This window comes from Protomyctophum parallelum (assembly GCF_964188405.1).
Source record: "Protomyctophum parallelum genome assembly, chromosome: 6".
In the NCBI taxonomy this organism is placed as follows: Eukaryota; Metazoa; Chordata; class Actinopteri; order Myctophiformes; family Myctophidae; genus Protomyctophum; species Protomyctophum parallelum.
In genome coordinates this window covers 18,270,878-18,286,652 of record NC_139701.1, presented here as the reverse complement: position 1 = coordinate 18,286,652, position 15,775 = coordinate 18,270,878, and the positions used below count along the sequence as shown (strand labels likewise).

The window sequence follows — 15,775 nt, the reverse complement described above, 5'->3', positions numbered from 1 at the left end:
TTTTTGCAATTAGTTGGAGGTTGACCCCTTTTTTCCCATATAATGCCTGTACTAAAAAGGCTACATTTGAGTTACAAGTGGATAAACTAAGGATATTTACTGTGTATTCATGTCTTCAATATGATTTATGGACAACAACGTTGTATACCGTAATTATTAGACAACATGTTTCTTTTCAAGTCTATAAAGAGAAAAGCAAATCTACTCTAAACCCTGTGTACAATTTCTTTGTACCATGTCATTTTTATTTATCTAAAACACTAAAACACCATTACACTGTATATATTTATTTATTGTTAGGCCTGTAACAATTATTACATAATAGCCTGATTAGATTTGAGATACCGGTAATCAAAATTATTTGACATAATTGCAATAATTTCAGATAATGTGTTGCATAATCGTCATAATCATTTACAATGCGACACGTTTTGAGCTTACAGCAGTTATTTCCACTACTAACGTCTATTATTTTATTCAAGTTATTTAATAATAATAATAACATTTGTTCACAAAGCCTGCAAAGCCAAACAGAAACAGAAAAACATTTCTATTCATAATGTTCATGTTCTAACAGAAACACCATTAAATCGCAATTATTTGAGAGATAATAGTCGATGGTCATTCCATAATTCATTCCCCACCAGCCCTATTCCTGGTGGGGGTAATAACTCCATACGAGGCATCCTGGTGGATCACACAGTAAGAGTGCATACCGCATAAATAACGCTACAGTCCTTCCCACAGCTGACCCTGGTTTGAAGACAACCCAAGACTCTTTACTGCATGTCATCCTCTCTCTTTCCTGTGTCTCTGTGCTATCGAAATGAAGCAGAAATGCCAAAAAAATAATCTTAGGGAAAACAAATAAAAACAACATACTGCTATTTGAACCATATAAGCTATAAGCCAGTAGTCAAGGGCCAAATCTGACATAAGACTCCTCCGCACTCGCAATAGTAAATATTTCTTATAAAAGTATCATATTTTTTTATTGGGGAAAACTAGACTTATACTTAGACAATACTCTTGATATGAATTGATTTTAACTGTGTGGTTTGTTCTCCTGGCCCTGAATAATGCCAGTTCATCATTCATTGAAGAGCCATGTGCTTCTCATAAACTTTCATTGTATTGGTGAACTACATACCATCACACGGTATATTTGTTCTTTAAAAAAAAGAGGCACTGTGATATGATATTTTAGCCGCATGGCCTGGAGTCCCACTCCAGGCCATGAATAATCCAAACTCCACACTGTGCCCACAGCATGTGTGAGCCGGCTCTACGGCGTGTCAGCGCGGCAGAAAACCACAGCTCCACATCTTCACTACAGGGTATACGCCGGCCTGATTGAAATAGACATGCCAGACTGTCACTGAGCCCGCCATGGCTGGAGCTCTGTCACTGAGCCCCCCGTGGCTGGAGCACTGCGTGCGGGGCACCTCCTCGCCAGGAGGAGGTCACAGTGTGGCCTCCTGCGGAGCAGACCGAAACAGGACCCAATACCGGGGCATGACAGAGAGACAGAGACCCCCCCCCCCCCACACACACACACACGCACACACACACACACACACACACACACACACACACACACACACACACCTCTCTCTCTCTCTCTCTCTCTCTCTCTCTCTCGCACTCACACACTTTTGTTCTCTAGGTCTGTGTGTTTGTTCACCAACATTGATCATGCTGCACTGCATTTTATGATTTGTATAGTTTTTGCCTGGACCCCAAGAGGAATAGTCTCCACTACGGTGTAGACTAATAGGGAACCTTAATAAACTAAACTAAACGTACACACACAGTCTGTCTGTTGCACGCTCCCCCCCCCCCCCCCCCCCACCCCTTTCTCTCTGCCTCTCTCTCCACAGATCACAGCACAGTGAAAACAGGCCCGTTGTGATAGTAACTCAGCCCGGGGCTGGCTGGCTGGCTGGCTGGCTGGCTGGCTGGGGCTGAGCTTGGCCCCCTCTCTGCTCCAATAACCGATTGGCTACTCCCTGCCTTGCTCAGCAGTGCCCAGGCTGACCCCGTCCGACTGCCACAGACTGCCAGTCTCCTCACCGCTCCGCTGCCCTCGGTCCCACAGTCACCTCCCACCGCGACCCCTGCCCCCTGCCTAAGAGACGGGCGCCACCGCCGATATGATGTCATCTCTCCCCGGCGTGGGCCGCTGCGGCCCCGACTGCAATGCGAACCCAGGGTAAATAAATAGGGGTGTTTATGCACTGGGAATGAGAGAAGCATGCTGGCCGGGGCATTGCACTTGGAAGGTCTGTTTCACGTCTGAACTCCAATGCTATATATGTATATCCTTACTCCCCTGTCCTGAAGTGGCAATCTTTGGTGTACTTCCAAAAAATATTAAGTGTAACAAAAAGGTTCATAACTGTATAGCCTTTCTATCATTACTCGCTCGAAGGAGAATCCTCCTAGACTGGAAATCTCTAAACCAGACCATTGGCTGAAAGATACCATGTCATTCCTGAATCTCGAAAAAATTTAATTCGATCTACGTTGCTCTCCAGGAGGATTCACCTCCTCCTGGGGTCCGACAATAACCTATCTCAAGAACCTCTCAAGTCTGCTGAACACCCCATAGACCAATGGTTATAAACCATGATGTTCCCCTCCTACTCCGCACACCAACCCCACTCCTTATACTTCCGTCTATCTCTCTCTCTTTTCTACTTCTCATATCTCTCCTCTTTTCTCTTCTCTTATGCCCATGAAATCCTTGCTGGCTATTACCACTATTTATTCTATTAAAACAAAAACAAAAAAAACGTATGCAGTGAAAGAAAAAGGTGTCAAAGTTCCAAGTGGGAGGTTTTTTTTGTTTTGTTTAGTCTAATTTTTGTTTTGTTTCAGTTTCAGTTTTGTGACCACTCAAACCAACTCAAAAACAACTCTGTCCATGTAGTATCAGAACTGTCCTGTTTCCTGTCTGTTCTCTGTCTATGTATCTGTATGTAAAAATAGAAAAAGAAGCATAACATATGTACTGCATTTTTTCCTGTCCATACCCCTCTTCTATGCTCAATAAAAACTTTAAAATGAACTCCAATGCTAAATGTCCACTGAGCACAGTTTAAATCCACTTCCAACATGGCGTCCCTATTTTGGGCAGGTCATTTGACATTTTACATTTTTCCAAAAACATTTTTTATATATAGCAAATCTACAAACTCAGCATACTGTAAGTATAAATCAGGCCTAAGTGGTTAAAATAGCTGACGCACTCAGCAACGGCAATACCCACTTTGAAGATGAACTGTATATAATGAGTGTTGCGTTTAGATGAGAGAAAACATATCAGGGATGGATGGGAGGAAAGAACATACAGTACAGGCATCGGGATCATACAATGACTTCAGGGGAAAGGAAGTATGGTCGGTGTTATGGCTTCGCAGAGCAGCGCTTGTGCAGCTTGCACCCTTTTAGCCGGCCTGGCCTCAGCCGGCCTTCCCACCGCGCCACTCATAGCGTGCCGGCAGAGAGTGTTTTGGTACTGGCCGGCACGCCCAGCTGTCGACCTCCATCGGCCTCCACGGAGCTGGAGAAGAACCATGCACCCCGGCATGCCTTTGTTTCCCCCCGTCCCCTAATGTTTCACTGCCTCTCGCGCAGAGTTCCATGCGCTCCTATAAGTTTAAAGGAGAGCCCTGTCTGTCAGGCTCACTGCCAACCACTCCAGGCCTGGCACACCTAGTTGATCACTCTTTCCCTTTCTCCGTCTCCCTCGGGTTCTTTCTGTTTCTCTCTCGCTCTCCCTCCCTCATGCTCTCACCCACCCACACATGCACCTCACCACAACTGACATCTCCAAACCCACAACATCCATGCACTAATACATGCCTCCTCCTCCCTACCCAGGAGGGACTGTTTATCTACTGTACGGCCACTCATCCAAAAAGGACTTCCTGTGAGGTCACAGGACCTGGGTGATGGTTGACCTCATGATGCCAGATGTTCACACAGAGCAGGGGAGCTGGACTTGCCCATGCCCTGGGCCCAGGCGGGCCCAGACCCTGTTCTGCACAGCCCTGTGTTGCTGGCAACGCTGCGACCAGGTGCCTATGAAAGCGGGGAAAAAAGAAATCCTGCTGTGGCAGATGATGAATCACCAGCGTTCATATTTCTGAGAGCCCTTTGGCGACGCCGGAGCAGAAAAGTTACAGGATATTGTGAGCAGCTACTTTTATTGGGAACAAATATTATGTGGAGGCCGGCAGGGTTTGGACCCGCTCCCAAACTTAGATCTCACGGAGAAGCCTTGGTTCATATTTCAGATTAGAGTTAGTGCAGACATGACGCACATCACTCTCCCCCTGTTTCCTTCTCTCCTCTCCTTCTCTGCCGTCTTCCTCTCCTGCTTCCTCACACTCGTCCTATCCCCATGTCACTCTTCTCTCTCTCTTCCTCTCTCATTTCTCTCTTCTTTCTTTTTGGACCAATACAATCCGTTCTCTCTGACCTCATCGCCGTTCCAATCAAGTGTAGAGGGCTACAATCAACCGTGGTGTTCAGATTATATCGCAAATTATAATAATTGAGAATAATGGTTTCCATGTCAGTTTCATTTCGACTCGGAATTGTTCTCATACAGGTCTGGAAATGAGGTGGGCGGCTGGAAGGTTTAATACATGCTCGGAAGTGCAATGGGTCCTCGCACTCTGCAGGGGCATATTTATTCATTATTACAATAATAACTATTTTTGGACATACATACAGTACACCTGTCTTATATTCTCAGGAGCGACTTCGTCATCCTTGTGAAATCAGCCCTCTGTACCCTGGATCTCCTCAGAGGAACCAAAGCTGGTGATCCCATCACGGCACTAGTTGGAGTCTAACTGAGGCTCTTAGGGAAGCAGAAACGTTTGTGTTTGCTGGATACGGTACAGTAACTCAACCGTTTAACACTGTAATTTAAAGCAGTGTTGTTATTAAGGGTAGCGGCTCTGAACTGACACTCTTAATACAGATCATATTAGGAAACTTTGAAAATGTTTATTTTTTTTTAATCCAAAGACATTATGTCTTAGATTTCTTGTCTTCATCTATGACATGCTTGTCTAGAGCACACAATAGCGTACAGAGATAGAAAGAAAATCACACCAATCAAATAATCGTAAATAATCATAAATGTGGCCCAGGCCGTAGCGTAACGGTCTGGGCACCGGACTGGTAATCCAGTCGCAGTGTGCCGCGGGTTCGACTCCCGGACCCGACACGGCCTTTACTGCATGTCATCCCCCCATCTCTCTCCCGTTTCCTGTCAGCCTACTGTCTGTCCCTTCAAAAATCAATAAAAGGCGTAAGCCGCAAAAAAATATCTTAAAAAAAAAAAAAAAATCATAAATGTATGGGGTACACACAAACAGACAAAGCTGGGCATAGGAGGGGCTAGCGTCCCTTACAAAGCAAGGGCTTTGAATAGCTTTAACACTTATCACATGCACTACGTAGAAGCACAGCATGCCTCTCAGAGATTATTTCTAGGGGCAATGAAGCTCAAAGCAGTAAAACGTGATGTACTGATTTAAACACTTGAACCCTAGCCCTATATTCTGCAGAAAACATTCAGCTAAATTAGCTGTAGATCGTTTATTTTCGGCAAAGAGATTTGGAGTACAGGGGGGAAAGGGAGCGGATCTAGTATAGAGCCCTGGGGGACCCCAGTCAACAAATATTATCAGGTTTAAGTGGTTAACTCTGGACTGGAGTGTAAGAATGGACCCGTATAAGTTAAATGAACCCTCATGGATTTAGGCATATGCAGGACGTGCGCGTGCTGTGCGGCTTTGGCGGCGTACTTAAGAGGTCCTGATGAAAGAGGAGAGCTTGTGTGAGCCCCCGTCGCCTCTCAAATTAGCCCACGCAGGAGCCCCTCGGCCCGTCGCATGGAGACCCAGGAACCTCCCTTACGGCTTATGTTGCACCACGCTGCTAATGTGCGAATTGCGCGGCTTTGCGACGCATGTTGCTAATAAATATACAGTTGTGCGTGGCAAACATGTCAGGCATATGTATGTGGTTGTCCATGTGTGCATGGGGCGGGTGTGTGGGCGAGCACACAGAGAACACACCGACCCGAACACACCGACCCACACACACAAACAAGCATGATGTCCTTCATCTGCACGTGTCAGAGGTCATAATTATTACAGCATAAATGAGAAGACAAAATCTCCTTGGTCCTGTCAAAGCTCATCACAAACATACCGAGACCTCCCACACGGAGGAAAAACAAGACTTCAACTAGGAGACCTCCAATTCGGGGCCGTCCTTTAAATAGACGTCTAAATACTCTCTTCATCCTCAGCTCACACCATAACAGCCGTAATGAAACACGGATACACTGCCCATGTTTCGCTCATCAAGCAATTATGTTATTTTGCTCATCTTTCATCCTCTGGTTACAGAGCAGGGTCGCAGTGAGCAGGAGGCCAGACACGCTGTCTGCACTCATGAAAGAGAGCTCTCCACACTTCTCACCTTCTACGCAGTCAAATACTCATTTATCCATATGTCACTCAGAGAGGTATAAATACTATACTACTATACGAAAAGGACCCTTACCTTACCGGTTACATTTGTACTCTCTCAAAGTCAACGGTGTTCAACGAATTACTACCTGAAGCTCATAAGCGCACTGTCTCCCCTGACCTCGCAAGGATTCCGTCACGCAGGAGACTTGGGTTCACATACCGGGCGGGGAGGACATGAAACGGCATTCAGCTTTAAATTAACCCTGGGTTTTTTGCCGTGCAAATGTGTGCATTGCTCAGCCAGTGTCTCCAACGCAGACTCAGCTGTTGTGTGCGTTTGTATGTTGTGAAGGGAGAGGAACATCCATAACCATACAGTCGTCTCCAGTTGACAGCTTTCAATGACACTTACGCTTTTCCGTGTCCTTCCATTGTCTTTTACCACATTCCAATCCAACAGCTCCTTTCAAAGACCGTTGCTGAATGGCCATTGCTCTAAAACACACAGCTATCCTTTACAGTTGTATTTGCCAGGTAGACCGTGTTGGGGCCCTATTCAAATACTGAGTCTTTCTCACTGCAGAATAAGTTTCTTTTTCATTCAGTACTGTACATTGATTCCCAGAAAACACTTAACTTGGTTGGGTACCCCTGCTTTGAGATGAAATCATACTCGCCTTGAAAACGCACGCACACACGCACGCACGCACACACGCACGCACGCACGCACGCACGCACGCACGCACGCGTGTGCGTGCACACACACACACACACACACACACACACACACACACACACACACACACACACACACACTTTTTCAAACTGAGAAAAGTGCCAAGCAACATTTGCTCAAAATGATGCAACAAAGCATGAATTAGCCAAGCTGGGCTTGGTACCCACAAGGACAGCGTTTGTCCCAGGACCATACTGATACTGATTCCTATAAACTGACACCTGTGTGAACTGAGTGGTGCAACTCCCCTCTCCCCCTGCCTCTCTCTCTCTGTAATTAGCACTATAGGCAACAGTGTAACACTATCTCTCTCTCTCTGTTTCTGGCACAACAGCGCCACTTTTGCCCCTACTGGTACTCATTGTCACACACACATAGCCACACACAAAATCACATAGGTTAACACGGACATTGCTGTTCTTTGGAGTGGTTGCACCACTCAAAAAACCATGCATTCCTCTCTCTCATGGCCTCACCTGGGAGAAGTTGAGTCCGTTGAGCGGGTGACACTGCTCCTCCACGCGCTCCACGGCGCCCGTCCTCTTCCTCATCCTCTCCGCCTCCTGGGCCAGGAAGAGGTCCAGCACCGGCGTCCCGCGGGACCGCACGTCCCACTCCGTCAGCGAGTTGACCATCAGCATCACCCACACGGGCCTCTTCCGCTCCCAGTTGCCCGCGATGGCGTTGAACAGGTAGTCGGCGTAGAGGCCGCGGCCCCGCTGGTCGGGCGTCATCCAGTAGGGCATCATGTGCTTGACGTAGTCCAGGTGGCGCTTGAGGCGGCGGTACAGCTCCCGGGGCAGCAGCGTCTGCAGGTTCTCGCCGTGGGGCAGCAGCTGGCAGTTGGTCAGCTTGGAGATGGTCAGCGGGTCCGTCAGGTCCAGCTCGAAGAAGACGTTGGGGCTGTCGCGGAAGGCCCGCTTGGAGCCGTCGGGGATGAAGTCCCACACGCGGGTGTACGGCACGTGGATGGTCCCGAACAGGTAGGACGGAGGGTGGGGGGGCGCGCGCTTCACCGTCCACAGGAAGGAGTTCATGTCACTTTGCTGTGGGGTGGGGGGACATCAGAAGAACACATTTGACGAGAGAAATCTGAGACACGCAAACTATTGTCTTATGTTCTTAACCCATTGAAACTGCAAGCATCCGTGTCATTTTAGATTTTTTGGGGTGTTGGCTATATTCCTAAAATAGCAGATCCGATACGCTCACAGTGCATTACTTCGTGCCGCGCTGCAACTGCGAGCTTGAACATCTGCTATTTGGACATTTAAAAAAAGTGTTGAATTATATAAAAAAGTTTGAGAATACTGGTTTAGAAGGCCTCGCTCAGGTCTTAATTGGTTAAGTGTAACTGTAAAAACAGAAAAGCAACATGCACATTTTCATAAAGTTTGCTTTCTTGGCTTGTGAGCTTCAAGCTCTATATTGAAATGCCAACGAGGGGTGAACGCAGGAGGGAAACCAAGACAGCCCTGTGCTGTGCGTGTGTGCATGCATCTATGTGTGTGTGTGTGTGTGTGTGTGTGTGTGTGTGTGTGTGTGTGTGTGTGTGTGTGTGTGTGTGTGTGTGTGTGTGTGTGTGTGTGTGTGTGTGTGTGTGTGCGCGCATGTGTAGTTGCTGCTGCTGTGGTAAAGTCAGGCAGTTTATAGAGGCCTCGTGGACTGTAAACAGACCCCCGTGTCTTGTTGAGGCACATAATGCTGTTGCCAAACGCTCTGCAGAGCTGGGAAGCATTTGGAGGCGCTGCCGCCGCAGTGCAAAACGCTGTACTGGAGCTCATAAACGTCACAACGCTAAAGGAAACCATGGGCCTCGTACTCCTGACCCCATGGTGATAAGCCCACGTTTAAATTGATTTTTATACAGCCGTTTTCCAGTGCTGAAAGATGGTATTGTTGCTATATGATTTATGGTTTAGTTTACAGGATGCGCACGTCTTATTGCGGTTACTTATATACACACAATAATGTCTGGCTGGAAGTTGAACAAATATGAACAATCATGGCAAGTGAACAGTTATATATATTGTTTAGTATTGAAGTGTCAGTCATGCAGTGTGAACTGTAAATGTGTTGTGCATGTGCTGGTACTGCAGGAAATTAATGCTTTGATGTCTGTATTAAGCTATTCAACCATTTTGCTGACTGTGAATCACTGAGGGAAATAAATAAGGGTTTATAAACAACATGAAATTCTGGCTTCTGAGATATAATGCAATCAAGCCTTTTTTGGTATGAAACCCATTACTGTATAATAATGTTATTCTTACAAAATGTTTACTTCTGAAATTTAATCAAATTTTCCTTTCGGTTGTGTTCCAATTATACTGCAAGCGGCCAATGCCGAGTTTGTCATGTATAAGGCTTTTCAAATGACTGCCAAAAGCTAGTTAAGCCATTTTGTGGTGAGTTATGTTATGATCATAATTAACTGCAATAAACATAATTGCTGGCACAATGTTTCCATGGCAAAAAATAAATAAAATAAATATAGGGCGGTGTATTTAATTGTCGAACCTTATTTTGCCTATGCAAATATTGAAACGTTTAAAATGACTTTTGTCGCTAACTCAATTTTCACTTTGGCCGGTCCTGTTGCAATAACGGAAAGGGGTTTGGATCACATTACAGAGCATTCTCGCCACAAGAGTCCACATCATATGTTAAGAGGTGCGCTTTAGTTAGCACATTTCTTTTTGTTGCAAAGGCAGCATAATAGGCATGCATGGGCATGATCATAAAATAAGATTCAACTAAATATGGAAAGTGCGGTCGAGTTTCTCGTTTGAATATTTCACAAGTAGCCTATACTCATTGCGCGCCGGTATATAACTCGAATTGTAGAGTTGTAGACCCACCTACAACACCTACAAGCCTATAGATTCCAGACGAGATCAAACCTCTGCTGCTCTGCTCGCTTTCATAATATAGTTCTGCGGCGCTCTGCACCGGGACGCGCGCGCACGGGGCTCCTTTTTTATGGGGTAATTACTTTTAACACAAAGCAGAAAGTACTGCACTGACGTATTACAAATCACATGTACAGAAGAAGCATGAACCCTCCAGCTGATCTCTGACAACACTTCCATTATCCTTATAGTGAAACAATAGCCTCTGATCTGTATAACGACTCCCTCATGGCCCACCCTTCCAAGTTATCTCCAGTGCGCAGACACCCACATTGAACTTCTAATGCTCTAATTTTAATTTCCCTATAGTAGGCCTACATGTTGCAGAGGTCGTGCATGTGATTCTCTTTCTTGCTGTTGGGCCCTTTCACTCATTCGTTTTGGAAACAGGGGCCATGGGATGGAGTGTGCGTCGAGCCAGCCAGCCAGAGCGCGTGCTGGACGCACGCAGCGTCTGCACTGCAGCAGTCATGATTCTAATTAAAGTTCCCCTTCATCTCATCTCTGCATCTATGATAAATTCACACTGAGAGAGACAGACAGACGGGAGTCGGTCTGGCTCAGATTAGAAGAGGACTCACATTAATTGAACCCGAACAGCACAGTGCTGTGCTGCCATCAGGCAGTGAGGCAGGCAGACATGCACCACCACACCTCCTTCCCTCACGGTGTAAATTCAACCAGTTCCATAACTTCCATGATTCCGCGAATATGCCCGATAAGTGCTTTAATAGGCCGCGTCTCGCGGAAACATGATCACTTCTGAAAGGTCACTGAAACTTTTCCAAATAAATGCATATGAAGTCAAGTCACCCGTGGGTGTTCGCCCCCACTTTCTTTTGTCACATAAACAGCCATAGAATTGGCGAACGGCACCCGTTTCACTTGGCAACGCCGGGCTTCATTTCCAAAGGCGCACATTTTTTCTTCGCTCTTGGAAAGTCAGGACCAAGTCTTTTAGCCCAAATGTTTTCAGAGCCAGTTCACGCGTATGATGACATTGATGACTGAATATTTTGTCTTTTTACTGAGACCGTGCGCCCTGTAAAAAGTATATATGAATAGTCTGAAAGTGATTTAAAACCTATAGTAGCCCCATTATAAAATACAATAGCCTACAATTAGGTTATCATTAGGATATTGTCAGTAATTCAATTGCGTCACTATGTAGGCTCAAATTATGATTCGCGTAATTACTATTGGGACCAATAGTAAAATGGGACCAATTCGCATCACCATTTTAAATAGTTTGCAATGCATATTATTTCAATACAAAATAAATTAAATGTCTAGCCATTCATTTTTGTTACTTTCACTTGAGCCTATCCTTAAGTTCACTTAAACACCGAATGACAATAAACATAAAAGAAAAGAAAAGAAAAGAAAAAAACTTGTCAAGTTTGAAACAGTTGGTGTGATCATAGGCGAAGTATTAAATGACGTAGGCCTACGGCTAGGACATCATAGAAAGGCGACAGCTTTCCTACAACCTAAACCTACAACTATATTAGCCTGGCTAATAAGCCAGACTGAATCAGCCGTTGGCAAAAAAAAATATTGTGTGATATTAGTCTGGCTTATTAGCCAGGCTACAACTATATAGCTGCAAATAAATATGGGCAAGTGAGTCACAAGTGAATGAGTGATAAGTGTCGACTCACCGATTTGGGGAGGTCACACTGCCTGGGTCTGCCTGCGCCCTGGGGTGCCACCGCGTGCAGGAGAGCGCTCACCACGAACCAGGCAACTCCCGGCACATTAGAGACCTGCATCGTCACTCACAACAGGATGAGCTGAGGTGACACTTATTACAGTCTGTCCGTAACACTCCGACTTATATCCCCTCTCTCTCTCTCTTCCCAACCGGCCCTTTTGGCTTTTGAGTTGACCGTCGACTTTATAATGTAGGCTACGTTACAAAAAGTTACCGGCGGCGACACTCGCGGCTCACATGTGGTGTCCGACCGGAGCACCATTCCGCCACTCCGCCATTCCAGAAGTTATTTACGGTTCCCGGGTAGAGTTTAGTGTAACTTTTTCTTGTCTTGTTTCTTTTTTTCGGTCGCTGTTGTCCTGTCCTGTCCTGTCGCGGGCTGCAGGACTTCAGCCTGTGTGTTTGGGAAGGTTTCCGCGGTGCGCTCCACTCAAAGCTGAAGCTTGTTGACTGGAGTAGGAGGAGGTGGAACGCTTTGAATGTCTCCCCCCCCCCCCTACCCCCCCACCCACTCCTGCTTATTTTAAGAGGAGGGGAGCGCAGGTTGCGAGGGAGAGAGAGAGAGAGAGAGGATGATGATCGCACGATTGCGTGAGTGCAATTTAAAAACATTATGGGGGGTCCTAAACCAAAAGTGTCACTATTAAGAGCAGTTCAGTTCCTGTACACTTTAAGGCAGGTGGCATGGCACGCACAACGCTGGCAGCGGATGTTTAAACAGAGCCAACGACTGAGATTAGTAACATTTAACACGTTGTCATCTGTTTCCTCCTCTGTAGGATCACATTCATCTCTGTCAGAGCCTGTTTGACCATCACTGCAGCCACATATGCATTTATAATATTATGGGCTCTTGTTGCTGCCACTATGTCAAATCCTCACACGCATGATTAATGGCCATAAACAAACAAAGACAACTGTGAAACTGTTTTATTTATTTTCAGTCTAATGGTTCCTCCGTCGATGCATTAATCACCCGTTATGTAGCACACATGATTCAGAATGAATGACCCGTGCATGTTGAGATTAAGTGGCCCCCTCTCTGTAGCAGGCGGGGGGCCACTGTGTCGATGCTCCACATACTCCATGGTGACCTCCAGTTATTGTCCAAGTGGCAGACAGTGTGACAGAGTCAAGTAGGGAGCAATTTATCACACGGAGAGTCGGAGACCCCTCAAACGAGTGGCACCGGGCCCCTCCCTGCAGGGCCGATGGCAGACATGCCTTGGACAAGCACCTCTTTGTACCCCTGACATGTTTTCCCCCTCCTTACTGCTCCGCGCTCAGTCCCATCGCTCAGGAGTGCCGCAGCAAAACAATTGGCCCCTATATATGTGCTTATTGTATTATCTGTTTAAGATGGCCTTGGCCATTTGTGCCGCATGTGCCTTTGATCAGCCTGGCTTTAAACGCTGTGTCCACATTGTAAAAGACAGCCACTTGTGCCTCTCGGCCCTTGATCCAAGTATGGTCACAGTTCATTAACCATGTTCAACCTGGCGTCCCTATTTTGGGCATTATAGGTGAAAATGTGCAGATCTACATTAAGATTGAACATCGGCTATTTTTGACCATGCAGCGACACTGTCCTATATATGATTAATTATAAAACAAGGCTTAAGTGATTGGTTTTAGCATCAACTGAAAGATAGTAATGTCAATGTGTCCACACATACAGCATCTGCAAGAAACAGCCTCTGGTGTATTTTTTGTCAGTGCTGGAAAGTATGGAGGAATTACACGATGGGACCATGTTGATCTAATCTAATCTTTTGGTATCCTTCATGACTCTGTTTTCTCCCCCTTTGTGGCTCCAGCTCCCAGACAGGTGTGTGATTTCAGTTAGCGGTTTCATCTGCACTAATGCAGCCACCTGCAGGACGTAGGTACCTGTAACCACACCTTGTGGAGGGCTTCCCTTTGAAGGAGCTTTTTCACATTCTTGGCCCGTTAGAAGAGGGCTTATATGAGCGGCTGGCTGCAGGAGATTCCTGGACGGGGGCCAGTGGTTACAGCATGGTACATATAGCCCTGGTCGAAAGAAAATACTTTAAAGTTAATGTTCTGTTAGCGGACCACAGAAACGCTCACTTACAGAACTCAAGAACTCATGTCTGGGGAGGCGTTAGAGAGGGGCCGATTCAGAGAGAGAGAGAGAGAGAAAGAGAGAGAGTAGGCGAAAGGGAAGGAAAGAGAGAGGGAGAGAGACAAAGAGAGCGAGCCTCACTAGACTGTTTTCATTCCTGTCTGAAACTATCTGTGAAATGTTCAACACTTTAGGCTACATCTATTGCTGCTGAGCTCTGACAATATTGATATTTTCTCATCAGTCTTAATGACACTGCACGGGCTGAGGTGCTGTGGGGGAGAGAGAGGCAGAGAGTGAGAGAGGTAGAGAAAGCGGAGGTCTTGCTAATGTCTGTGGCCCTGCATGGTAATGGTGAACTTGTCTCTGTGGCGCTGCTTGTCTGACGTTGCCCAGAAGGCCTCATGCTGCCACAAAACCCCCAGCATTAACTCTCCGTCTCGGCCTCCAGTCTGTATTGTTCTTTTGTATCAGTGCGTATCACATAAGAGCTGCAGCTACCTACTACTGTGCCAGATGAAAAGGACATTTGCTTAAGCAGCCAATGTATCTGTCAGACACGTTAACAGAGGAGCCCTTTCTGCAGCTGGGACTAACAGGGGGAATCTTTGTTTTGTCATGTACACAGGGACCCCTTGTGGCAGCTTGAGGGATAGTGATTGGGGTACATGGCGTTTCTTGTGTCTTGAAGACAAAAAGAGGGGGTGATTTACCGGGGCGGAGGGGGGTGTGTATAGAGCTTCAAAGAGAATGGGAGTTTGATGGATAAAGGGGAGTGTCCTATCGCTTCAGGCGGCCATTCTTCAGAGTGTACAGACCGACTGACTCACCCTAAAATCCACAGTGTTCATTTCACACTGAAATGGTCCAGTAGCAGTCAATTTCTGCCCTCTCACTGTTAAATTAACACTCCAGATTGGACAGTGCAACATTTCCCTTCTTTTAATACCTCTCTTCCTATTTCCTTCTCTCTTTTGCCATATCTTCCCATTTTCTCCCTCTCCTCTTGCTTTTTTAATCTTCATCCCTCTAAATCCAGCTCTAAATGGTAAATGGTGCATTTATATAGCGCCTTTATCCAAGGTGCTTTACATTCATACACCGACACACATTCATACACCGATGGCGGCGGAAGCCAACCAGCACATCAGGAGCAATTTGGGGTTCAGTCAGTGTCTTGCTCAAGGACACTTCGACACTAACTCTGGGGGAGCCCGGGTTCTCTCTCTCTCTCTCTCTCTCTCTCTCTCTCTCTCTCTCTCTCTCTCTCTCTCTCTCTCTCTCTCTCTCTCTCTCTCTCTCTCTCGTCCTTCCTTTTTGTTCCTATACATTAACCTAGACAACATACATTCTGTCTCCATCTTTCTTTTTCCTCTTGTCCTCCATCCTCTCCCGAGCCCCCCACCCCCTCCCCTCCCCTCCTCTCCCCCCTCTGTCTCTCTCTGGCTCCAATATCCTCTCTCCCGCTTTGAAGACCGTCAAGGAATAATATTGACTGAGTCTCTGGTGAAATGTTATTGTGGTTTCTCTTTCCGGACGTACTGAGGGGGTTTAAAGGACCATGGGAAGGGGAGGTGCAGCAGGAGGAGCAATAGGACGGTTGGTGAGGAAGAGGAAGGGAGGGCTAGGAGAGGGTGGAGTAAGACGGAGGAAAGTGGTGGCAGTGTGGATTAGGGGTGCAACACGTAATCAAACTAACCGATTATGAGAAAGAAACAATGATTTAATTACATAATCAGTTAATAATATATCCCTATTTTGGTCATGACATTATAGGTAAAAAGTAAAAATAAATATATTGTCATTTTACAGGACACTGAGAGA

At 46.2% G+C, this 15,775-nt stretch overlaps 1 protein-coding gene across 1 annotated transcript in view; it reads right to left on the bottom strand.

The window, feature by feature from the left end:
• The window catches only part of trabd2b (TraB domain containing 2B), a 133,915-nt gene extending 121,620 nt beyond the window's left edge, over positions 1-12,295 (bottom strand). Inside the window, 2 exon segments of the mRNA XM_083766442.1 lie at positions 7,716-8,285; positions 11,813-12,295. Of these exon segments, the coding sequence (XP_083622568.1) occupies positions 7,716-8,285; positions 11,813-11,923 (681 nt within the window). The 5' untranslated portion in view covers positions 11,924-12,295.
• Between the last annotated feature and the right edge of the window lie 3,480 nt (positions 12,296-15,775).